This window comes from Schistocerca nitens, chromosome 2 (assembly GCF_023898315.1).
Source record: "Schistocerca nitens isolate TAMUIC-IGC-003100 chromosome 2, iqSchNite1.1, whole genome shotgun sequence".
Taxonomy (NCBI): domain Eukaryota; kingdom Metazoa; phylum Arthropoda; class Insecta; order Orthoptera; family Acrididae; genus Schistocerca; species Schistocerca nitens.
This window is the reverse complement of record NC_064615.1, coordinates 465,984,679-466,012,228: the sequence shown is the minus strand read 5'-3', so window position 1 is coordinate 466,012,228 and position 27,550 is coordinate 465,984,679. Positions and strand designations below refer to the sequence as shown.

General features: G+C 39.1%; 1 protein-coding gene across 2 annotated transcripts in view; it reads right to left on the bottom strand.

Moving 5' to 3' along the window:
* Positions 1-27,550, bottom strand: part of LOC126236371 (protein Gawky) — a 274,769-nt gene that overhangs the window by 20,106 nt on the left and 227,113 nt on the right. For both annotated transcript variants that reach the window (XM_049945615.1, XM_049945616.1), the window contains 2 exons: positions 15,178-15,386; positions 9,534-9,873 (listed from right to left, as the gene is read on the bottom strand). In XM_049945615.1, coding sequence (XP_049801572.1) covers positions 9,534-9,873; positions 15,178-15,386 — 549 coding nt within the window. The remainder of the gene's footprint in view (positions 1-9,533; positions 9,874-15,177; positions 15,387-27,550) is intronic.

Below are 27,550 nucleotides of genomic sequence, written 5' to 3'. Positions count from 1 at the left end.
ATTCCATACCGAGATGTCCCTTCCGTACAGCTTAGCCGTGGTTGTTGCATCTGCAGTGATGAGCAGTCCCTCTCAAAATATACAGAAGGTCTCACTGAAGCCTTCACTGACCATAATTATCCTTCCAACATTGTATTGTACAAAAGTAAATTTCCTATGCTTTGTGTTTCCAGTCTCTCACCAGCTTCCAACGTCTCACTGTGCGGCCACAGAGGAGCGTTCCCCTTTTAACTCAGTATCACCCAGGAATCTAACAACTGAATTACATTCTCCGCCAGGATATCGACTACCTCTCATTGTGCCCTGAAATGAGAAATGTCCTACCCACTATCCTTCCCAGCCCTCCCACAGAGGTATTCTGCAGTACACCGAATCTACACAATACACTTGTCCATCCCTACACAACCCCTGTTCCAAGCCCCCTACCTCATGGCTCATATCCCTGTAATAGACTTAGATGCAAGACCTGTCCCAACACCACATACACCAACCCGATCACAATCACCACGTGTCCCATCAAAGGCAGGGCTATCTGTGAAACAAGTTATCTGATTTACAAGCTAAGCTGCAACCACTGTACTGCTTTCTATGTGGGTATAACAACTAACAAGCTGGCTGTCTGCATGCATGAATGGTCACCGACAAACTGCAGCCAAGAACAAGTGGACCACCTCGTGGCAGAGCATGCCGCCCAACACGACATCCTTCGTTTCAATGAAAGCTTCACAGCCTGCGCTGTATGGATCCTTCCCACCAACAGCAGCGTTTCTGAATTGCACAGGTGGGAACTTTGCCTGCAATATATCCTATGTTCCCGTAAAACTCCAATCCTCAACCTACATTAGTCGCTGTCCTCACCCATCCAGCCCCTTCCCTGCTCCCATTCCAGCACTACACAGCCACTATTTCACAACCATACCCAGTCTTTTATTTATTTAAGTTTTTTATTTATTTATCTCTATTTCTCTCCTACACTGAGGCATTAGAAAGAGTCAAACATCTGGACATTTTATTGCTGCTCTGATGAATTAAATACACTAGCTAAGCCATATGGGATGGGAGCAGAAAATTTGTGAAGCATAGAGGAGAGCAGTTTCTGCAGCATGTGGATCTGCAACATACAAAGACTGGCTGGTGGGTGATAAAGAAACACCAGATATTAGTTGTTTGGTTTCAGAGTCAATTTTGCTGCTAATAAATACACGTCATGCTTCATATTGTCCAGTGCAAGCCTTTCAATATAAAGCCTGTACATCAATTTTGCTGTTTTTATATGGAAATATCTTTTCTATTGCCCTCACAGGGCTGTCTAGATTTCCTTCCATCCTTTCCCACCAAAAACAAATAAATTTGAAGTAGTTGCCTGGGTCTGAACAAAGAACCTTGGCATTAGTAGCTAAAAATGCTGACCACTGTACCATGCAGTCAGACAGTGTGTGTGATTGTGATATTAGTTTTTAGTGTTTTGGCATTATAAGACTTTTAAGGCTGTGTATCAGGCCAAGAATGTGAGAGGTATCAGTGACAGATGATGAAATTGAAAATATAATAATTTGAACAAAACAGCAAATGATGAACAGCCAATCCAGTAGAAAATAGTGACATCAGTGGGGATGGTAGTTTTATGGATACTGCCAATGAAGTGTAGTTAGCAGCTGATGTGAGAAATACTGTACGTTCTGCTTCTGTTCTTGTTCTAAACAGGCTCATCGTTCAGTGGTGTGCAGGCGTATATAGGGAACTACAGCACACTACACATAAGAGTACTGGAGTGTATGCTGTTGCAGCTAACCTCCCACGCTTCTTGGGCGCAAATACGACAGTGCTGCCACCACGGTCAGGTTACAAGTTTGGTTTGCTGAGTAATATATTATTGGTGGTAAATATTTATGTAATAGTGCTGAATGTGCTACTTGTATATATTAATTATATTTATGGGATGATTACTTTTGTTTTAAATGTACAAAGAATGATCATGTCCAAGACTGTAAAGTTATTTTGGGCAAACAAGGATTATTACTACTACTACTACTGTTATTATTTATTTGTATGATGATACTAAATTAAAAATTCACAATGTGCATACTCTGGCAGGAAATGCAGTGTACTTAACAAACTTTCAAGATATTAGAAAAGCAGCAGGGGCCATTCCACGCCAAAGTGCGCAACAATTCAAAGATTTGTGACCCTCTATTTCAGATTTCCACAAAACTTTGCACATTTTCTTAAACTTATAATGTAAGAACTTATGCAAAATCTTTTTGGTCTCGGACTACAACTTTATTTTATATCAAATTTTAAATGTAGTGATATTCTGATAACTGGGCTCTGCAAGAATGTCAGTTCAAAATGGTACTTATAAATGCCCATAACTCAGGTGTTCATGGAGCTTTTGACTTGGAATTTTTTTCAGAAGTTAAGTAAGGCATATAGTTAACATATATCCAGTTATTGAAGCAGTAAAGATAAAAAAGAAAATCAACAAAAATTAATGTGTCAATTTCTGGTTACAGAAAAATTGCGAGGATGTGGAAAAATGCTTATAATGACCTTCTTTAACTTGCTGGGAACCTAATTTTGGTCTTAAATAACCCCTAGATTGTAAGCTTTCTAATAAAATAAAGATTTTAATTGGTCTTCTGCTAATTGACACAGACATATGAAATCAAAATACTTATTGCTGTGATGGAAAAGGGTCATTTTAAATAACTTCATCTACTCACTGTCTTCTGCCTCAGATGCAAGGGTATCAAATTAGCACATTTAACTCAATCTAGGCAGGCAACTTAATTTTAAGTGTGAAAATTTATTTCCTTTCATTTGACTAATTCAGTAATTTTTTAAAGACAATAATATACATGATTTGTGTGTTTAGCCAATCACTTGCTCACAGTGATAAACTAGTGTTGTTAGATACCAGTAGCTTGTTTGAAACCTTTACAGGCATCAAAACAATGCAACAATTGCTGAAATTCATGGTTGAGAATAACTGGCATGCAACAATTAATCTATCTGGCCTCAGTTGCTCTCTGTCTTTCTGTGAGACAGGTCATATCTGTTTGTGGTGCAGCCGTATCATTCCATTTGTATAAAGTATGTTTTACGTGAATTGGTGCTCAGTTAATTCCAATGGAAAATGTGAATTATTGCACTGTTGAAAAATTACTAAAAAACACCACATAATTTGACAACCTATACCTCAGTAAAAACTACAAAAAATAGAAGAGCTGAGTGAAGATTAACAAGATTTGATATTGCTGTGATCCAGTATAAGCTTTCCACAAGATCAAGAAAGTGCTACTATATGTGGACATCACAGATATTATTACTTAAAAGTTTCTGAAAGTCATCAAGGAACTTATTGTGATCCTTTCACAAAAACACAAACAGTTTAAAAAAATCTTTTTAGGTCAGTTTGCTTGTTTTTGTCTAAAAACATTAAGTGCTAAAAGAACATATGTAAAGATAGGCCGAACACTGTGCACAACATTTGTAAGATTTGTGAACAAAAAAAGTAGAAATTAAAGTCGTGCAAATGATCTGAAGGTGACATTTCACGAATCAGTACTAAAAAGTCAAAGAATTGAGGATGCAAATAAAACTTTACATGATTTAGGGTGCTCTCCCTTAAAACTTCACTCCATAAGGCAAAAAGAAAGTAGTAAGTGGAGCACGTTTTGGAAAGAAAAGTGTTCCGCGCATTACACTGCCGTATTGAACACACTGACCATAGAGAAGAAAAATCTGATGATGAAATTGTTAAGAAAGCCAAAGATTTTGATGCCACGATATTGTTATCGAAAGAAGAAGTGGCTAGTGTAACAGTACCTGAAAAAATTCAAAGTTTAACTCTAGCTCCACCCTCCTGGTCAAAAGAAAACATATCAGAATTCAATGTTAGTGAGAATGTGGTTCGACAAGCGAGGAAAATGAAAAAAAGAAATGGGTATTTTATCAAACCGAGACGGAGAAAAGTTCTTGCTGATTAAGTGTTCAAGATTATCACCGATTTCTACCACAATGATGAATATACTCAAATGTTACCAGAAGCATAAGACACAGTCAGCATTCAGAAAGATTCCAAACATTAACATAGAAAAAGCTTTAAAAATTTGTAGGAGCACCAAAACTATTTTTCTACTGAGGCTGAGCATTTCTTTTTTGCTACTAGCCACTGTAAATCTGTGTGTGACAGTCTGGGAGGAACTATAAAACATATACTGAGAAGAGTTACCCTTCAACTAGTGGATGATGCACAAACAACTGCATCTGGTGTTTACGATTTCTGCTATGCTAATATTGACATAATTTTTTTCCCTTCTTAAAGAAAGTCAATGTAGATTTCCTACGCAAAAACCTCGAGAAGAGATTTTTGACAACCCGCACAATACCACGTAAGAGGAATTTTCACCATAACAAACCACTTTCTTGTGATTCTTTAGAGATTAGATGAGTAACTTCTTCTGAAAAGCTTTCCTTGATTTTTTCATTCAACGAAAATGCCCCACAATGGACATGCACTCGTTCTCAACAAAATTCTTTTGTAGCAGCTGTATGTGATGACAGGGAAGGCAGCGTTTAACTACTATTTCTCCACCCCCCCCCCCCCCCCTGGACTAGCAGTGTCATTCTTTTGGCCTGAGAAGGAAGTCTCTTGTTTTGTGTATTTGGAAAACATGTTCTGTGCTGTTGGTGTACCTAAATCAACATCATTAAGTTGAATGTATTACTTTAATGAAAAATATATGAAGTTAACAGAATATAATCTGAACAATGATGTGATATATATTAAATGAACATCCAACATCTATCAAAACTCAGGGTGCTGCTGCTTTTTTCTTCTTTTTTTTAAAAAATATCAGAGTTCCAATAAAAATAAATCTTGTATCTGCTGTCAAAAAGTGTTTTACATATTTAAAAATCATCGTTTGGAGAACAGCAGTTTAAGTTAATTTTCTATATTCCCATAAATCTACATCTACATCTAAATCTATACTCCACAAACCACATGACGGTGTGTGGCGGAGGGTACTTTGAGTACCTCTAGCGGTTCTCCCTTCTATTCCAATCTCGTATTGTCCGTGGAAAGAAAGATTGTCGGTATGCCTCTGTGTGGGCTCTAATCTCTATGATTTTATTCTTATGGTCTCTTCGCGAGATATACGTAGGAGGGAGCAATATACTGTTGACTCCTCGGTGAAGTTATGTTCTCGAAACTTCAACAAAATCCCGTACCGAGTTACAAGAACAATTATTAATTTTTTTCCAATAAAGATACGCCCCTTCTGTGACATCTGGGGAAATATGACAGTGATATGTTGAAAACAAGATACTTTCGGATATTATTATTATCATCATCATCATCATCATCATCATCATCGTTATTTTTGTCTGAAGCAGTGGAATCCAAATAAAATCCAGTTGCAACATTTATGTTTGCAAAAAAAAATTCCACTTTATGCCCTCAGACTACATGAAGTATGCGGAGAAATTTTTCATTGACTATTGCCGTGAAGGAAGTACCAAGTAGAAAACGTTTCGTGAAAATCTGAAGCAGGAGGTGTCAGGTTTGAATGATCTATCTTAGAATTATTTTTTTCCACCACCACAAAAAGTATTGTGATTTCAGATTTATTTGTGTGTCCACTGGTAGGAAACCATCGATAATTTTATTTTATTACAATGTGAACTGTATTGGGAATTATTTAAGACCAATAATAAGTTCCCACCAGGTTGGAGAAATGTGATCTAAGCAGTTTTCAATGTGTGTGCACTTTTTCCAGAAACTGGAAAGTGACCCATGTTAAACTTTATTGTATTGTTCTTTGTAACTTTACTGCTTAAATAATCGCATGCTTAACTTTAAATTCCAAATCAAAAGCTTCGTAACCGCTCGAGTTACGGGCATTTATGTAGATAAGTGCCATTTTGCACTGACATTCTTGAGGAGCCCACTTATCAGAATACCACTACATTGAAAACTTGACATAGAAAAGTTTTAGTATGAGAGCAGAAAGATTTTGCACAAGATAAGTATAAGCAAATGTGTAAAGTTCCATTAAAATCTGACCTGGTGGGTGATATAACCTGCACAATTTGACGTCGAATGACCCATAGCTGATGAGGCAATGTTAAAAAGCAACTTTATAATATTACGTGCTAACATTTAAGGACAATCTGAATAAACGAGGACAAGGTGAAAAATTCTTGCACTGAACTATGATAAAATTGATATCAATCAACTATGCTATAGTTATATTGGTGGATGTTGTACAGCCATCAAACTGATCTGTGGTCTGTAACTGATTTTGTGGGCTGATTTCTTACTGTGAATCAGATGTGGGCCCACTACTTTACACCATAATTACAACTGCAAGCCAAGCAGTAGATGGAAGACAGTACCCATTTACAAAAACAGGCGAAATTAATTTCATTTGCAGGAAAGACTACTGCCAATGGTTTCTGGGATGCATAAGAAATTATACTTACTGATTACCTTTCAAAACAATGATAGCTGGTGGAAGTCAGCACAAAGAAGCTTCCTACAGAGATGCCATGACAACAGTAGAACTGAAGGATTTGAAGTACGATGGCTGGAATGTAAATTTTATTTGAAGAGTTCACCATCCTCCGACTTTCATTTATTTATGCCTCTTCAAAAATGTATGTGTGGAAAACTTTTTGATTATTATGAAATTGTTCAGTTGGTTAAGCATTAACATGATTTTCAAATGTTGAACTACAATCTATATGAGAACCCAATGGCTCCACCTTGCCCTACCCTGCATATAAGTAGACAGCAAGAGGATATACACAGGGTAACATTAATAAGACAGACAAATTGCAGGGACAGATTCCTGACTGATGGGAGAAAAAGGTCTTGTGAACATGTGTCTAGAAATGCATTGTTGTTGCAGTAGGTGGTGCTGACAATGAAAATGCCTCTGACCATATGGCATATGTTCCTTGCATGTTGCAGACTGCGAGATTGGCACAGCATAATGTTAGCAGCAGAATGGTCAGGTATACATGTTGATAAACACCATTACGGCTTGTTGTGTACAGCCAAGCAGATGGAAATGGTCAAGAGGCAGCACAGTTATACGAAAACACGTACTCTCACAGAAACCGACCACATCACGCAACAGCCCTTTTTGGGTGTTTGTGTGAACATGGATTGTTTCAGATAGACGAATATGCAGGGAGTTGAAATATTGTGTAATGTGGGTGTCTGTGAAGATACTTGTTTTGGTATAGTCATCCTGTCTCTTGACCATTTCCAACTGCTTGGCCGAACACAAACACCAACTCGGCTTCTTCCGACACGATTACCGGATCATTCTGCCACTTACAGTACACTGCGTCAATCACACAGCCTGCAACACATAGGGAACATATGCACATGGTCAGAGGAACTTTCCTTCATCAGCTCCATCTACCATGGTAACAATGCATTTCTGGACCCATGTTCAGAGGACCTTTTTTCCTCAGTTTCCAGTCAGGAATCTGTCCCTGTAGTTTACTCGTTTTATTAATGTTCACCCTGAATAGATTTCCATAGCACCAGAAGTAGCAAAGCTTTCGGTTTACTAATTTCTTTGCCCGTTTCACTACATTAGCTAGAATCAAGCACACAGCATCCCTATGTTACATCAGATCTTTACTATTTTTCAAAATCAGGAGACTTTTGAAAACCACTTCAAAATCTTTCAAAACAAGATCTCCAACTGAGGCAAACTAGAAAGACTGTGTCATTCCTAAGAATTTATAACGAAGTGTACATATTTTGGTCTAGAATTTATGCTTGTTTCTGCAAAACCATGAAAGACTTATGTTCTAAAAGTTTAAAAATCTTCTTCAAAACTGTTCGTGATTAATATCAGTATATGAACACTAAAGCAGATATTTCATTTCAGTTTGTCACGAATTATTTCTCCCATCAGCAGTAAGAATACTTCTTTCTTAATTGTGTATAGTATTCTACTAGTCATCCATGTTTACATTTCTTGTTTTCTTAGAAAAAGCGCCATTCAGTTCACTTCAAGTACATTCTTCCTAAACATGATTCTAAGGCAAAAAATGTTGAAAGTGACTAGAACGTCCTGATGTATTATGAGAAAAATTACAATCACTTTGAATCCAAATATTATAAGGATAGATTGCTACTCAATGTAAAGACAACACACTGATTTCCAGACAGGCATGACAAAAAATTTGTTACACATTTAGCTTTTGGCCAAAGCCTTCATCAAAGAGGATACACACGCACACGTAAGAACACATCACGCACATATGACAGGTATCTTTAGCTGGAGTTTCTAACTGTAAATACTTGTGTTACTGTGTTAAACTTTTTACATAATATTATACTTCTTAATGAGTAGATTATGACAGCACTTGGAATTCCTGCGCTGCAACTTGTACCGGGTACTGGGCAGGTGTTTTAAGTAATATAAATAAGAGTTGTGAACAGCATCAGATGTTGAGTGATCACTGTGAAAGAAACAGAGTGGGGGGGGGGGGGGGTGTAGTGGAGGAGAGAAGGTAAGCAGTCTTATGATCAACATTTTGACATACAATTACAAGTGCTGGATTCCCTGCACATTCTGTGTCATCCCACACCGTTGGTCAAAGACTAGTAGCAGCCTGACTAGGGAATTACTGTCCCATGTATAGGCTTTGTTAACACCAAAACACAAATGGTTGCATTTTGAGTGAAGCTGTGACAGGGAAGCACGGACTGTTGACAAATGGCATTGCATTGCGTTCAGTGGCAAATCTTAGTTCTGAACTATTCGGGATGACCACTGTTGGCAAACATGTTGGTGACCTGGTGAAAGGTCCTATTCTTCCAATGTTATGGACACAATGTATAGTACCCCATAAGTAAGAACATTTATAACAATTTGGAACAGATTTCATGGGAAAGTGAACAGCAATCTGGCGGATGTAATAATTTTAAGTGGAGGATCAAAATGTGTAGCTGAGTTATTGCTTTCAATTGCAAAACTTCAGCAGTGCATAAAATTGTTTTGTGCTGATTTCTCCATCTCTTACCACTGTTTTCACATAATTTTCTAAAAAATCAAAACTGAATTAATCAAAAAGAGCTTACCCTTTTTACAAAATTTAGTCAACTGGTGCCGAATGCAAAGTGTAACAATCACTATGTGACAATGGTTATTATTTAAACGAGTGAAATTACAAACAGTTCATCCTTAAATGAATTACACACACACACACACACACACACACACACAGTTTCTCCATCACTAGTATACACGTTATTTTGCAATCAAGCCACATATCATAAACACCCCCCCCCCCCCCTCCTCTCTCTCTTTCTCTGTATGTGTGTGTGTACTGCAGCATGGCTCCACATTGATTTCTTATATTACTTTTTAATTCCTTCAACAAGTAACTGTAGACCCTCTGAAACACTTTATGCAATCCAAATAATTAAATTAAAATATTTATCAAATAGTATCAATTTCTGAATATCCATACTGTGTCAAAACAGGCACTTTTTATACCTGTGGTGTGAGATTCCTGAGCAGCAACCATGTGGAGCCCCATGCAGGAGTCTGAATGCCCCAAGAAGAGCGTCCTGTGCCACCAGTGCCAGCAGCATTTGTGGCAACAGAACCACTGAGGCCTCCCCAGCCATTGCTCTTTCCTACAGCAACGCCTGCACCAGTACCTGCCAGGCCAGGTGGTGGTCCTCGTGCTTTGCTGGCTGCTGCCATTCCGCCAGAAGGGGCTCCCCACAACTCACCAGTAACGACGCCCCCAGAAGGAGGTGGTTCACCCCAACCACCCTTGCTGCCACTTCCAGCACCTGCTCCACCACCACCTCCCAATTTTCCCACGGAACTGTAACAAGATGTCAGTAATGAAGTGAAAGTGGTTATGAAATAAAACAATGATTGTGATAAGTAAATTAAATTTTAGGGTTTATAATTTGAAGCTGTGTTTTAGTTGCAGATTTGCTTTTACTAGATTACTAGTTAGCACACTAATTTTATTCAACCGATTTCATTTTCTAAGCTTTGGTAGAGTGCTTTGACAGTCGGGCTTTTGTGGAACGTGACTCCATTTTTCTATTTAAATGACATGGGTTATGTTTATCATCCAAACAAATAAGAAGACACTACAACTAGTCACACACAATGTGTCTGCATAGCTGCATTTTGTTATCAAGTGAAAATTAAATATATACATAATCTTTGTTAACACAAATCCAAAGAAAAATGAAGAGTTCATTTTTTAAAAAATTGTGTTAAGTGAAAAACACAGATTTTAATATGCATATATGAACAGTAGTGCAGTTATGCGTAATACACTACAGTCTCAGTCACTTTATATTGCTGCAGACTTATAACAGTATAAGTGACTCTAAAAGTACAAGTACTGACAAACTAAACTAATTTCTTGGAAGAAATTCAAGAATGGTTCACTCATATTCATGGGAACGAAAATAACTCATCTACGTCTACATAGTTACTCTGCAATTCACACTTAAGTGCCTGGCAGAGGGTTTATCGAACCATTTTCATACTATTGCTCTACCATTCCACTCTCGAATGCTGCGTGGGAATCAGGAACACCTAAATCTTTCCATTCGAGCTATGATTTCTGTTATTTTATTATGATGATTATTTCTCCCTACGTAGGTGGGTGTCAACAAAATATTTTCGCATTCAGGAGAGAAAGTTGGTAATTGTAATTTCATAAATAGATCTCGCCACAAAGAAAACCGCCTTTGTTTCAGTGACTGTCACCCCAGCTCGAGTATCATATCAGTGATGCTCTCACCCCTATTGCGCAATAACACGAAACAAGCTGCCCTTCTTTGCACCCTCTCGATGTACCCTGTCAATCCCACCTGGCAAGGATCCCACACCACACAGCAATACTCCAGAAGAGGATGGACAACCGTAGTGTAGGCTGTCTCTTTAGTGGGTTTGTCGCATCTTCTAAGTGTTCTGCCAACACAGCGCAATCTTTGTTTCACCTTCCCCACAATATATCTTGTAATTTCACAACCAATTGTAACTATAATATCTGTAAGTCCAGTAGTGATGTCAGATGTTGAAGCTAATCATCCTAAACTGGCCAAGGCTGTAAGCATCTCCTGACTGGTAGGTGGAATGGTATCTGTATTCTCCTCCTCATCATCTTCTTCTGATGTCCCTTCTTGCACATTGGTCACAGATTTTGGCGCATCAGATTCCACAGAAGCATATATGGCAACACCATTGTCCGCACTAATGAGTTCCTCAAAACTAATCCCTTAGTTGGCAACATCTCACAAAACTATCCATTCACTACTTGAAATGGCATCGTCCAACTTGTAAGTGCTGTCATATGTTCATGCTCTGTTAAAGCACTTCTGCACATGATGCAGCGACTTGGGGTTCCAGGCTGCTGTGATGGCTTTTATTGCATCAAGCAGATTCCAATTTGTGGTTGAAGTACTATTTTCAGCAGCATGGGTGGCAGCTTTTACATTTTGCTTGTGATAAGTGCTCTTCTTGGGAGAAGTGATGCCTTGATTCAAGAGCTGAAGGCGGCTTGTCACAGTTGCTGGGAAAAAAACTGAACCTTTATGTTGGTTAGGTTCAGATCCTGTACGTTGTGGGCAGTACATCTGTCCATGTAAGAAGAAGATATCTGTTTTGAGCAACCATGAAACTGTTGAAATGGAGAAGCCACTTACGAAATGATGTGCCGTCGATCTGAGCTTTCTTAAGGTGAGAGTAGATGCAAAGCCAAGTGATCATATATACATGTTTTTATAACACAGTTTCTTGGACTTACCGAAAACCCAGAGACAAAACTTTTTACTGCCATCCATATTACAAACAAGGGCAACCATTACAAGTTATTTTCTGTCTGCTCCACCGGGACATTTATCACGTTTTACTCCCTGGCTGCAATCTGGAAAAAGTTTGTAGAAGAGTTCATTTTCGTCCTCGCTGAACACATACTTTTCCCTCACTCGGTCTAATTCAAGCAACCAGCTTGTTTGCACTTCCTTCCTCAACTTTATTTGCTTCACTAGAAATTTGAACAGACAACATCAAATGTCTCTTTTTGGAACTGATATATCCAACCAGCAGAACTGAAGTTTCTGATCCCTATATTTCTGGCAATGTAATTTGCTTCTGACAGAATCATAGGGCTACTTAAAGGTATGTTAGATATACACACGACTGAACCATTATAGTAGTAACATTTTGATGTCTTCATTCTTAGTGCTACAAAGTCATTTATATTTGTTCCCGGAGCCTGATGAGGCAGCATTAATGTTTTTCCTCGATTCTTAATTATTGTAGATAAATTGGATTTGTGAATTCCAAACTGCTCTGCAATTGGTTTTCTTCTCTCTCTCTCTCTCTCTCTCTCCCTCTCTCTCTCTCTCTCTCTCTCTCTCATCTTTTGACAACAGTCCACTTCATATAGAATCTTATGATTTACCTGTACATTTAGAGCCGTCTGTTTCCTCTTTGACATGTTTTTTGTGCTGTCTAACAATTTGGCTATGACTAAAAGGACACCTGGCATCAAACACATTTCTAAATGCATTAATGAATTTATTTAAATGTACCTCACAAGCTGATTCTTGTGGTTATAATCACAGCTGCTGACCTACAATACTTTAGAAACAAGTCAACTGTAGGAAGTTAGCTTTGTAATTACATTTCTTGTATTCATTTCGGAAAAAAATTAATAATTAAAAATACTGAAGATCAGAAGTTTGCATTACAACGAAATTTAAATACGCTAGAGGCTGAAAAAAAGTTCATAATTTGCTTTAACCGAAATTCGTGTAGACCAATAAAATTCCCCATAAGAACTAATGTATTCCTGCCAGGGCCAATATTTCTTTCATGTTAACAGGAAGTTCGTCTTGAACGAGTTCGCGCTAATGAGGTTTATACTGTAAACAAATGCAATGACTGGGAACTGATTTCTGTATTTTTCTTTGTTAACATACAGCTTTGTTAACAGAAAGTATGGGAATGTTTTGAAACAGTGAATACACTAAGTACTACTGCCAAACTGTACGACGAAAGATGTATTTTTATAATAAGAAGTAAAGTCTATGCACAGACATATTTTGGATGGTGTTAGTAATGGAAGAAAGGAGAGGCTGAAATATTGGAACTATTTACACTATGAACATCACTGAGCACCCCAACAACTCGAAGATGTGTGTGAGAGAGAGTCACATTGTGGTAAGAAAACCACACACCAAAACTTGCAACTGCAGACTGCATGTCCACACTAAGGCTTAATATTCAGAGTAATGTAGGCATAATAATATTCATCTTAATACAAAGAATGTGTTAATGCCTCCATCAGAAGGTGACTTCATGGGCCATTTACGAGTGTCCCGGGATATCACTCATGTACAACAAGCACACTGCACAGCGATTTATTGAAACAGTAACTTTCTGTTGCCAAATTTGGGGTAGCAATTACCACAGAGAGAGAACTTCAGTTAGAGAAAACGAATCCCAGACAAATATCAATAGGTCAAGAATACACAAATAATATGAAATAATGCGTATACAATGAAATATTATTTAATGAGACACATCCATAATAAAAGTTTATATTCTTGACACCTAGTGAAGGCAGAGTGGCAAAATGAAACCTCATGGCCAAGGGTCAACTTATTATGCTGAACATAATGTTGAATGTTATGCTACAATAGCTGATTTGTACAGGGTAGGCTACCAGCCATAAAAAGTTTTAATTTCATCAAGCAATTAGAGTGAATCATAGACTACGCAGATCACTTATTATAAATAATTATGTTCAATGAGAAATGTAATGGAATCAAAAATAAAAATCGATGAGAGAGACTGCAGATAAACCTAACAAGAAATGACTGTAGGAAACACTGATGCTGCATTCGCCAAAAGAAAGAAGCCAAAAAAACAAGTGAATCAATCTAAGAACTAACGAACTATCAGTATAAGTAAAATATGGGACACACACACACACACACACACACACACACACACACACACACACACACACACACACACACACACACCTAGACGGACGGACACGACTACACGGACACCCAAACTACACTCCTGCGGTCACCCATTAAGGATGAAAAGCAACTTTCGCACTTCGTTTCAAAGTACCGGGTGATCAAAAAGTCAGTATAAATTTGAAAACTGAATAAATCACAGAATAATGTAGATAGAGAGGTACAAATTGACACACATGGTTGGAATGACATGGGGTTTTATTAGAACCAAAAAAATACAAAAGTTCAAAAAATGTCCGACAGATGGCGCTTCATCTGATCAGAATAGCAATAATTAGCACAACAAAGTAAGACAAAGCAAAGATGATGTTCTTCACAGGAAATGCTCAATACTTCCACCATCATTCCTGAACAGTAGCTGTAGTTGAGGAATAATGTCGTGAACAGCACTGTTAAGCATGTCCGGCGTTATGCTGAGGCATTGGCGTCAGATGTTGTCTTTCAGCATCCCTAGAGATGGCGGTCAATCACGATACACTAGCGACTTCAGGTAACCCCAAAGCCAATAATCGCACGGACTGGGAGGCCAAGCATGACGATAGTGGCGTCTGAGCACACGATCATCAGCAAACGACGCGTGCAAGAGATCTATCATGCGTCTGACGGACATTGTGTGGACTTTGTATTTCTTTTTGGTTCTAATAAAACCCCAAGTCATTCCAAGCATGTGTGTCAATTTTTACCTCTCTATCTACATTATTCCATGGTTTATTAAGTTTTCAAATTTATACTGACTTTTTGATCACCCAGTATACTGACTTGCTACATATCTGCTCAGTACATTTTCTTGTACTTAAATTTTTATCCATTTTATTAATTCACTTCTTGTTCAGCAACAAAGTATCTTCACAAGGTTGCAATATGCAAGCTGTTTCTCCAGAGAAGGCAGTAAATATCATTTGAGGAGAAACTCTTCATCCACAACAGACTTTGAAACAAAGAATTCATTAGGACAAGTTACCTGCTACAAAGATTACTCTAAATATTATTTTCTTACGTGGCTTCTCATAGTACACAATACCATCATAAGAAAACTGCATTTGTAGTATTTCAAAACTATGACTTTTTTAAAAAGAAAAAATTAAGGATCAAAATAAATGCCGTACCTTGTTGGTGGAGCAGGATTAAAAGTCCACGTAGATGAGGAAAGGCTAAGAGGTGGTACAGGTGTATCCATTGATGAACTGACAGAAGGAGAGGTTTTGCTGCCTCCAGTGAAAATTTCATCTTTTATTACCGGTAATGATAGTGGAGAGCGCACAACGGACCCTGGTGTGATACTCGGATCATCCTCAATGCTTTTCATTGGAGTACCCTGTTACAAAAGTACAACACTTATTGTTTACACAAAAAAACACTTTAAAGAGATGCATGCAATCCACCAGACAATACAATACAAACAAAATAAGTCTAAATATATACTGTCAACAGATAAATTGTATACATAAACCTATGCATAAAACACAAAGTTGAAAACTCTCATTCCATAAGTGCTTTAGAAAACCCATGTTGCAATATGTATGGTTAGTCAATTAACTTCCACCATGACAAATCCAGTTCTAAACCTCTAAGAAATTAACAATATTATGAAAGGAAAGTTGCTACTCACCATATAACGGAGATGGTGAGTCAAAGATGGGCACAACAAAAAGACTAAGCTTTCAGCCAGCAAGGCCTTCGTCAAAAATAGATGAAGGACAGACACACACACACACACACACACACACACACACACACACACACACACACAAATTCGCACATACAACTGCAGTTTCTGGCAACTGAAGCCACACCGTGAGCAGCAGCAGCAGCAGCAGCAGTAGCAGTGCATGATGGGAGTGGCGACTGGGTGGGGCTAATGAGGAGGCTGGGGCAGGGGGAGGGATAGTAGGGTAGGGCCGGGGACAGTGAAGTGCTGCTGGGGAGCGCACAGGGACAACGTGGAGAGATGGCAGGGTACTAAGCGCAGTCGGGAGGTTAGAAAGAGGCAAAGGGTGCAGCGGAAAAAGAGAGAAATAGAAACACTGGGTGCAATGGTGGAATGAGGCCTGTGTAGTGCTGGAATGGGAACAGGAAGGGGGCTGGAGTATTAAGGCCAATGACTAACCAAGGTTGAGGACAGGAGTTTTACAGGAACGTAGGATATATTGCAGGGTAAGTTCCCACCTGCTCAATTCAGAGAAGCTGGTGTTGGTGAGAAGCATCCATATGGCACAGGCTGTGAAGCAGTCACTGAAATGAAGGATGTTGTGTTGGGCAGCATGCTCTGCAACAGGGTGGTCCACTTGTGTCTTGGCCACAGTTTGTCAGTGCCATTCATGCATACAGACGGACAGCTTGTTAGTTGCTGTGCTCACATAGAAAGCAGTACAGTGGGTAACTGGGTACAGCTTAGCTTGTAGATCACATGACTGGTTTCACAGGTGATGTTTGTGACTGCACTGGAGTAGGTTGTGATGGGAGGATGTATTGGACAGGTCTTGTATCTAGGTCTACTACAGGGATATGAGACAAGAGGTAGAGAGCTGGGAACAGGGGTTGTGTAGTGATGTTGGCCTTCACCTCAAAGATTGTTACATCAGTACCTCTGTCACATCAAACCTACTAACCACCAGCAATACCTCCAGTTCGACAGCTACCACCTGTTTCATACCAAGAAGTCCCTTCCGTACAGCCTAGCCAACCGTTGTTGCTGCATCTACACTGATGAGCAGCCCCTCTCAAAATATTCCGACCGTCTAACTGAAGCCTTCACAGACCATAATTATCCTCCCAACCTTGTACAAAAATGTATCTCCCATGCCTTCACTTTCCAGTCTCCCACCAGTTTCCGTCTCATTGTGAGGTCACAGAGGAACATTCCCCTTGCAACTTATTACCACCCAGGACTAAAGCAACTGAATTACATTCTCTGCCAGGATTTTGACTACCTATTGCTGTGCCTGAAATGAGAAATGTCCTATCCACTATCCTCCCCGGCCCTCCCATATTGGTACTCCTCCGTCCACTGAACCTACACAATACACTTGTCCATCCCTACACCACCCCTGCTCCAAACCCCCTACCTCCCTGTAACAGACCCAGATGCAAGACCTGTCCCATACATCCTCCCATCACTACGTACACAGTCCGGTCACAATCACCACCAGTCCCATCAAAGGCAGGGCTACCTGTGAAACCAGTCATCTGAATTACAAGCTAAGCTGCAACCAGTGTACTGCATTCTATGTGGGCATGACAACCAACAAGCTGTCTGCCCGCATGAATGGTCACCGACAAACTGTGGCAAAGAACAAGTGGACCACCCTGTTGCAGAGCATACTGGCCAACACGACATCCTTCATTTGAATGGCAGCTTCACAGCCTGCACCGTATCGATCCTTCCCGCCAACAGCAGCTTTTCTGAATTGCGCAGGTGGGAACTTTCCCTGCAATATATCCTATGTTCCTGTGAAACTCCTATTCTCAACCTTCGTTAGTCATTGCCCTCACCAATCCAGCCCCCTTTCTGTTCCCATTCCAGCACAACAGAGGCCTCATTCCACCATTGCACCCAGTGTTTTTATTTATCTCCTTTTCTGCTACCCCCTCCACCTCCTTCCCTGCCCTCCATCTAACCTCCCAACTGCACATAGACCCTTTCTCCATTTCGTCCCTGCACACTCCCCAGCAGCACTTCACTGTCCCCGGCCCTATCCTATTATCCCTTCCCCTCCCTGCCTCAACCTCCTCCTTAGTGTCAGCCAGTCGCCATTCCCATCATGCATCAGTGCTGTTGCTCGGAGTGTGGTTTCAGTTGCCAGAGACTGTAGTATTATGTGTGCGAGTTGCTTTTACGTGTGTGTGTGGGGGGGGGAGGAGGCGGGGGGGGGGGGGGGGGGCGTGTGTGTGTTTCTGGCAAAGGCTTTGCTGGCTGAAAGCTTATTTGTGACAGTCTTTCTGTTGTGCCCATCTGTGACTCAGCATCTCCGCTATATGGTGAGTAGCAACTTAACTTTCAAAATACTGTTATATTCCATCCTGGATTTTCCATTCTTTAAGGAATTATTAACAATGTATGATAATATTGTGTGCAATTAAGCATAAAATGTTCCACACAGACTGAGAAGTGTTTCCCCACAGTCCTTGTGACACAACGTATGTCACGCTGAAGATTTTGATCAGTAGGTAAGTTCAGTGATTAGGAGGTAAAGACGGTAAATGCTTTCCAGTATCCATTATGGCAGCATGAAGAGATTCTTTTACTGGATACTATACGTTCCTTTCATATCTGCCTGAACTTACTCTTGCAATTTCGACTACATTTCTTTGACATTTTAACATTTTGATTCCATGCAGCGCATGTATATACTGCTGCCACATTCTGAGATAAAAAATGTGTCCAGATATTAAATAGAGATATCAACACTTCATTCGTTGATTAATTTTGATTTACCTTTCCTCTCTCAATCCACATCCTCCTTTGCAAACAAGAACAGGTTACTTTTGTTTATCAGAACTGTGTTTACTTTCTTGCAAAACAACACTATACCATACACAAAATACTAGTGGAAAGCAAACTACGTTTTAGGAGGGAGGCAAAGCAAAGCCATTCACTGATATCACCTAATGTGATTCATACATCTTTCAACAAAACCATGGACGAAATATGTATCTTTATAGTGTAAGATGATGATAAGCAGATACTGCTATGTCGTTCTATGGACAAAAATAATTCATCAATATTAAATGTTATAAATATTTGTTCTATTTTACAGGTCCTGCTTCTTAGTAACCATTTTATTCCTTCGACTTTGCAAAAGGCATCACATAGCTGGGAATACATTACTTACACCTTTCTCTGTGGCCACCTATGACCAGTGCAGACTGAGTGCAGACCACAGTAAAGAAGTAATAACAATAACATTATTATTATTATAAAGAGACACTGTGCATTGCATCTTAATGGAAAAAAAGAAAAATGTTATTTCTTTGAAAAATGGGAGGGCTTCTTTTTAGTTTCTTTTTGGACTCCAAAGATTTTACTTTTTCTGGACCTAAGTTTTCCTTCCCATCATCTGGGTGACAAAATTCTTTCCTGGCATCCACAGAACTGATTTTCATAGGCTTCTCTTGATGAACATGTAGGAGTATTTGGGTGAGTCTTGACTCTGTCATAGTTAAAAATCTGAGGCAAGTTTTAAGTCATCACAAGACAGCGAATGACCTCTCAGAGGATGCTAATGATAGATCATAATCAGAATAATCAGGCGAATGATTTTCTAAAACCATTCTTTATAAACCTACCACATTCAGCAGTATGTCGTCTCAAATAGTGGATACATTTCGTGATTGTACAATTATCTTCCAGGTTCATAGCATTTCAAGCTGTGCATGAAGGTTGTACAAGTTATAATGTGCCCTGTGTCTCTCTTCCAAATATTGTGCAGATGGAGGATTTGTTTGGAGGAATGTAACAAATCTCTCTTCAAAACTAGTTAGTCTCTTTAGATCCTCTTCATAGAATCTTTGATCAATTTCATTCAAAAATAGATCAAGAACTTCAAAAACAAATTTCTTAAATCTCTGTTCATGAAATAATTCCACAGGAAGAGAAGACGTTTCTGTGTGCTTCAATGTTATTGATTTTTTCTTGGGTGAGAGAAATCTGGATCTTTCAGATTTAGGTTCTTAAAATAATCTGTGGTTTTCTCTAAAAGCTTATCAAATGCTTCTGAAGTCCTAAGATTTGCAAGAGCTGCTTTTAAAAACATCATCTGTCCAGCTGCATTAAGATCTCGATTCTGTGCAGATCTGGCCAGATCTTTGCATAATCCAAAAACTTCAATAATGACTTTAATATCACCAAGTCTCAGAATTTATGATCCACATCACCTAACTGTGCAGGAGTGATCGTCTTTCATCTCTAATTGAGCTCTATGCATTCAATACTTCAGTCACTGTTTTCTGGAGATGGTTATAGTTTTCCATGAAATGTTTCAAATATTGTACACTTGCAGTTCATCGGGTCGGACGTACTGGTTCCAGCAGTTTAACGTTCTTGTCAACACCCGATGGTAGCACAGCTACTATGGTACACATTTTTCCTTTTCTGTGAATTCCAGGATTATATTCCAGATGTCTTTCACAGTTACCAGGACAATTCAAAATGGATCTCAACTTCTTGAAACTTCCTGTATTGTAAGTGTCACACAATGATTACCACTGTTTCTGTTAACAGGTCTTTGGCTGGTCTTAAAAGGATTTCCTTTACACCCTGCCCTCATCATAATAACGGGTGCATAGAAACTCAGTTCCTAGTGACAGTCATAGAAGGACATATTTGTTGCCAGTGTTCATTCCACGGAGTCTTTTTGTCTGTATAAACCCAGAAATTGTATTTTAACTTTGAGTGTCTGAGGGTCTGGTGTCCAATTTTCCATATTTCCATGTAATAGAGAATTTTTTATTTGCTGCACAATCTCTCATGTGAGTCATAATTTCCAGTACCCTGTCAGCCCAAAAAGTTTCAGGGCTGGATTTTTTAAAAAGAGAGAGAGAGAGAGAGAGAGAGAGAGAGAGAGAGAGAGAGAGGAAAGTTAAGACAGTAGTTTCAACACTTCTGGTGTTCCACATAGACTCGTCCCACTTAAATACAATGCACAGCAGTACACAATATCCACATGTTGTTGTTGTTGTTGTTGTCTTCAGTCCCGAGACTGGTTTGATGCAGCTCTCCATGCTACTCTATCCTGTGCAAGCTTCTTCATCTCCCAGTACCTACTGCAACCTACATCCTTCTGAATCTGCTTAGTGTATTCATCTCTTGGTCTCCCCCTACGATTTTTACCCTCCACCCTGCCCTCCAATACTAAATTGGTGAGCCCTTGATGCCTCAGAAAATGTCCTACCAACCGATCCCTTCTTCTAGTCAAGTTGTGCCACAAACTTCTCTTCTCCCCAATTCTATTCAATACCTCCTCATTAGTTATGCGATCTACCCATCTAATCTTCAGCATTCTTCTGTAGCACCACATTTCGAAAGCTTCTATTCTGTTCTTGTCCAAACTATTTACCGTCCATGTTTCACTTCCATACATGGTTACACTCCATACAAATACTTTCAGAAACGACTTCCTGGCACTTAAATCTATACTCGATGTTAAGAAATTTCTCTTCTTCAGAAACGCTTTCCTTGCCATTGCCAGTCTACATTTTACATCCTCTCTACTTCGACTGTCATCAGTTATTTTGCTCCCCAAATAGCAAAATTCCTTTACTACTTTAAGTGTCTCATTTCCCAATCTAATTCCCTCAGCATCACGCGACTTAATTCGACTACATCCCATTATCCTCGTTTTGCTTTTGTTGATGTTCATCTTATAGCCTCCTTTCAAGACACTGTCCATTCCATTCAACTGCTCTTCCAAGTGCATTGCTGTCTCTGACAGAATTACAATGTCATCCGTGAACCACAAAATTTTTATTTCTTTTCCTGGATTTCAATACCTACCCCCAATTTTTCTTTTGTTTCCTTTACTGCTTGCCCAATATACAGATTGATCAACATCAGGGAGAGGCTACGACCCTGTCTCACTCCCTTCCCAACCATTACTTCCCTTTCATGTTCCTCGACTCTTATAACTGCCATCTGATTGCTCCCTGTATTTTACCCCTGCCACCTTCAGAATTTGAAAGAGAGTATTCCAGTCAACATTGTCAAAAGCTTTCTCTAAGTCTACAAATACTAGAAACGAAGGTTTGCCCTTTCTTAATCTAGCTTTTAAAATAAGTCGTAAGGTTAGTATTGCCTCACGTGTTCCAACATTTCTACGGAATCCAAACTGATCTTCCCCGAGGTCCGCTTCTACCAGTTTTTCCATTCGTCTGTAAAGAATTCGCGTTAGTATTTTTCAACTGTGACTTATTAAACTGATAGTTCGGTAATTTTCACATCTGTCAACACCTGCTTTCTTTGGGATTGGAATTATTATATTCTTCTTGAAGTCTGAGGGTATTTCGCCTGTCTCATACATCTTCCTCACCAGATGGTAGAGTTTTGTCAGGACTGGCTCTCCCAAGGCCATCAGTAGTTCTAATAGAAATTTGTCTACTCCCGGGGCCTTGTTTCGACTTTGGTTTTTCAGTGCTCTGTCAAACTCTTCATGCAGTATGACATCTCCCATTTCATCTTCATCTACATACACTTCCATTTCTATAACATTGCCCTCAAGTACATCGACCTTGTATAGACCCTCTATATACTCCTTCCACCTTTCTGCTTTCCCCCTTTTGCTTAGAACTGGGTTTCCATCTGAACTCTTGATGTTCATACAAGTGGTTCTCTTATCTCCAAAGGTCTCTTTAATTTTCCTGTAGGCCGTACCTATCTTACCCCTAGTGATATATGCCTCTACATCCTTACATTTGTCCTCTAGCCATCCCTGCTTAGCCATTTTGCACTTCCTGTCCATCTCATTTTTGAGACGTTTGTATTCCTTTTTGCCTGCTTCATTGACTGCATTTTTCTATTTTCTCCTTTCATCAGTTAAATTCAGTATTTCTTCTGTTACTGAAGTATTTCTATTAGCCCTCATCTTTTTACCTACTTAATCCTCCGCTGCCTTCACCTTGTTTCGACTTTGGTTTTTCAGTGCTCTGTCAAACTCTTCATGCAGTATGACATCTCCCATTTCATCTTCATCTACATACACTTCCATTTCTATAACATTGCCCTCAAGTACATCGACCTTGTATAGACCCTCTATATACTCCTTCCACCTTTCTGCTTTCCCCCTTTTGCTTAGAACTGGGTTTCCATCTGAACTCTTGATGTTCATACAAGTGGTTCTCTTATCTCCAAAGGTCTCTTTAATTTTCCTGTAGGCCGTACCTATCTTACCCCTAGTGATATATGCCTCTACATCCTTACATTTGTCCTCTAGCCATCCCTGCTTAGCCATTTTGCACTTCCTGTCGATCTCATTTTTGAGACGTTTGTATTCCTTTTTGCCTGCTTCATTGACTGCATTTTTCTATTTTCTCCTTTCATCAGTTAAATTCAGTATTTCTTCTGTTACTGAAGTATTTCTATTAGCCCTCATCTTTTTACCTACTTAATCCTCCGCTGCCTTCACTATTTCATTCTTCAAAGCTACCCATTCTTCTTCTACTGTATTTCTTTCCCCCATTCGTGTCAATCATTCCCTTATGCTCTCCCTGAAACACTGGACAACCTCTGGTTAAGTCAATTTATCCAGGTCCCATCTTCTTAAATTCTCAACTTTTTGCAGTTTCTTCAGTTTTAATCTACAGTTCACAACCAATAGATTGTGGTCAGAGTCCACATCTGCCCCTGGAAATGTCTTACAATTGAAAACTTTGTTCCTAAATCTCTGTCTTAGCATTATATAATCTATCTGACACATTCCAGTATCTCCAGGCTTCTTCCATGTATACAACCTTCTTCTGTGATTCTTGAGCCAAGTGTTAGCTATGATTAAGTTATGCTCTGTGCAAAATTCTACCAGGCGGCTTCCTCTTTAATTTCTTACTCCCAATCCATATTCACCCACTACATTTCCTTGTCTCCCTTTTCTTACTATCGAATTCCAGTCACCCATTACTATCAAATTTTCATCTCCCTTCACTATCTGAATAATTTATTTCATCTCATCATACATTTCATCAATTTCTTCGTCATCTGCAGAGCTACTTGGCATATAAACTTGTACTACTGTAGTAGGAGGCATGGGGTTCGTGTCTATCTTGGCCACAATAACTCGTCCACTATGCCATTTGTAGTAGCTTACCTGCTCTCCTACTTTTTTATTCATTATTAAACCTACTCCAGCATTTCCTCTATTTGATTTTGTATTTATAACTCAGTATTCACTTGACCAGAAGTCTTGTTCCTGCTGCCACTGAACTTCACTAATTCCCACTATGTCTACCTTTAACCTATCCATTTCCCTTTTTAAATTTTCTGACCTACCTGCCCGATTAACGGCTCTGACATTCCACACTCCGATCTGTAGAATGCCAGTTTTCTTTCTGCTGATAATGATGTCCTCTTGAGTGGTCCCCACCCAGAGATCCGAATGGGGGACTATTTTACCTCCGGAATATTTTACCCAAGAGGACGCCATCGTCATTTATCCATACAGTAAAGCTGCATGCCCTAGGGGAAAATTACGGCCGTACTTTCCCCTTGCTTTCAGCCGTTTGCAGTACCAGCACAGCAAGGCCGTTTTGGTTAGTGTTACAAGGCCAGATCAGTCAATCATCCAGACTGTTGTCCCTGCAATTACTGAAAAGGCTGCTGCCCCTCTTCAGGAACCATACGTTTGTCTGGCCTCTCAACAGATACCCCTCCATTGTGGTTGCACCTATGGTACGGTTATCTGTATCGCTGAGGCACGCAAGCCTCCCCACCAATGGCAGGGTCTAACCATGTGAAACTGTCCATGTGAAACTGTCAGGAACATCGTTCCTTGGGATGATGATCAACTTGGGCATCACACTGGCTTGAAGGTCTGTTATATTATTGAAGTGTTGAGCCTTCACATGATTTTTTATTTTATTTTTGGAAATTAAAAAAGATCACTTCGTGTAAAATCACATGAATATGGAAGGTGGTTTAGTAATGGCACTTATTTATCACTAGAAACTGTACTAGAACTACAATGGTGTGAGCGGACGCATTGTCGTGCAGCAAGAATACATCCCTTCCCTTCCGCTGTTGTGGGCAAACCCTCTGACCTCTCATGCACAACTGGTCCGTGACAGGAATTTACAGTGACGCTGCTGAGAACAAATTCCCTGTGGATAATTTTGTAAGCACCAGAGACGACAGTGAGCATTGTCTTAATTTTGTCTTCTTCAGTTTTGGTGAATCATCAGAGACCCATTCTGCACTTTGTACTAGGTTATATTGGTAACACAAGTCTTATCACCAGTCATAATTTTTTTCAGGACTAATTGTCCACTTTTTCATTTCAATCAAGGTGCAGCTGGCATCCATGTGTTGGCATTTTAGTTAAGAAGTGCAGGACAAACTTTGCACACATTTTTCTTTTCTTCAAAACATTCTTGAGAATGTCTTGAACACTTGACTTAGAGATGTTCAGTTCTTCAGCGATGAATGCTACATAAGGGATTACTAGAAACCTGAAAAATTTGTAATTTGTGATAATCATGAATATACGCGCAAATTCTGCCTCAAAATTTGAAAATGGTGCCTTTGCTAACAAACTGTATTTTATAGAAAATTATATCCTTATGAACTGTTTTACGAGAGATAGTTTGTCTTAGCTTTATTTTCTGCATATAAATAACTTTACCATGTTGTACTACATTGAAGGAGGACAAGTATGTTATACCCTTACTGGCACAAGGGGTGCAGTGAAAAATTTTCTTCACGCAGGTAGTCAGTGAACGTTTAGTAATACCTATTCAATCACTGCTGTCCACAGCTCAAGTTGGTGCTATCAGTTCTGTTGTAGCTACTTGTAAGTAATAATCAGGAAGTGTTTAAATATAAGAAAATAGGTTAGAAATGCAATATTTATGGAGGGCTGACAGAAGGTCAATGTTTGCAAAAGGTATCTTTCATGCTTGGAACAGACTATCTGCAACACTCTTATCATATTCACACGATTGGTAAGACATTACTCAATTCGACTTGTCTGATTGCTATGTGAAGGAAATGATGTTGCAATCCAGGAACTATATTAAATACCATATCTTTATGTCTGAATGTACATGCAAGCCAAACTATCCCGACAGTTGTAAATAACACTGCTTGTACCTTCAGGCATTTGAATTTTGTGCAATTATCTACCATTAATTGTTATCCAAAGAAAATTCTTTGATTTGATTTCTATCTCGATATTAAAATTGGCAACTGACACTAAATGAGATAAATTATGTAGATGTGCGCATTACACTAAAAATGAACACAGTAACCTTCAATTACAGGATTCATGAGTCAGAAGTTTGTGATTACAAAACTTTAGAGAGAAAAAAAGACATATGGGTGATGTGATGGACTGGTAACTTACACCAACAACGAGAGGTCCTCAGTGGTGGGATAGACTTTTTGGAACCATCTATACAGCGATGTAGGTTAAGGTCGCAGGTGTCACACCCTGCAGCCATTTGCCCTGGTAGCATCTTATTGCAAGTAATCGATGAAAAGAATTTTGGAATTTCACTTGGTGGTGCACAGCCTTAAAAAGTTATGTTATACAGGATAGTTGTGGCTTCAAAAATCATCAGATCCTTTGAAATGATTGGTTTTTAAACCTTTATCAAAATGACTGATCATTATTTTTATTCAATTAACTGATTGAAATGTAATTTTCTTATATTAATTACTTTGTCACATCATTTTGATCACCACATTAATGTTTTCAACTGCAATCTTTTTGCATGTCAATTTAATTATTTTTATCCATCATAGTATTTAAACATTTGAAACTCGCGATCTGTCAGTCAAAAAACAAAAGATGAAATATCTACAGCATTACTCCACTTTTACATTCCCAAAATTAACATTTTCCCACAGTTTATGGCATTTTTTATTGCTCCCGTCAAATTTCGTATGTTCAAAATCTTAATTTGCACTTTGTTTTGCGTTAACAAATTTATAATTGTCTGGCAATTTACACTTTACGAAAAGAAGATCATGGAGAAAATACTGACAACTTGTGTAAAATGATGCTGACATGGCATTCAACTTCCTGTAGTGTTTACAAATATTATGTGCTTAAGTTTCCTGACAGCAGGGTGCTCTGTTTAGCAGACCTGAATCAGTAGAAAACAGAACAAATCGTGCTTTATCTCTCGCTGCTGCCAAGTTCTACTTGGCATGTTAGCTGTTGAGTGTAACTTCCTTCGAATCAAAGAAGTTAGATTCTAACCTCCTCGGTTCGAATACATATATTGTGACCATTACAACCGTTTCCAAACCGTCTCCGCTGCACATGCACGGCTTTGTGATTGTTCTGACGTGAAAGCTTTGCATTACTCGGCCACACGTTTCGCATGATGCATTCATTGCTGGGCCACTTGTTGCGATAGTTGACGCCTTTGCTTTCTTTGCATCACTCAAATGTTTCTGGTTTAAACAGAGCACCAGTCATGTATTTTTTCACAGTCAGCAGGACACATTTTGAGAATTTATTCTTGCTGTCAATTGCAAATACGAGGGTCGTCCACAAAGTAAGTTCCGTTTCTATTTCTATCCACGGCAGCGCAACGATCGCAGTTCCGAGAAAGCGTGGCAATTACTCTGACTCAAGGAGATAACATGTACACTATTTTCAGATCGCTGCTGCTGACATAGTGCTTCTTTATCATGTCAGCCATAATTGAAAACGCCACCGCGTCTGAAATCAGATTTGTGATTTGTTTTCTAAATGCAAAGAAAGTTAAAACCAAAGGAAATTCATCGGCAAATCTGCATAAGTGATTCAATGGTTTGAAGATGGGGTCAGC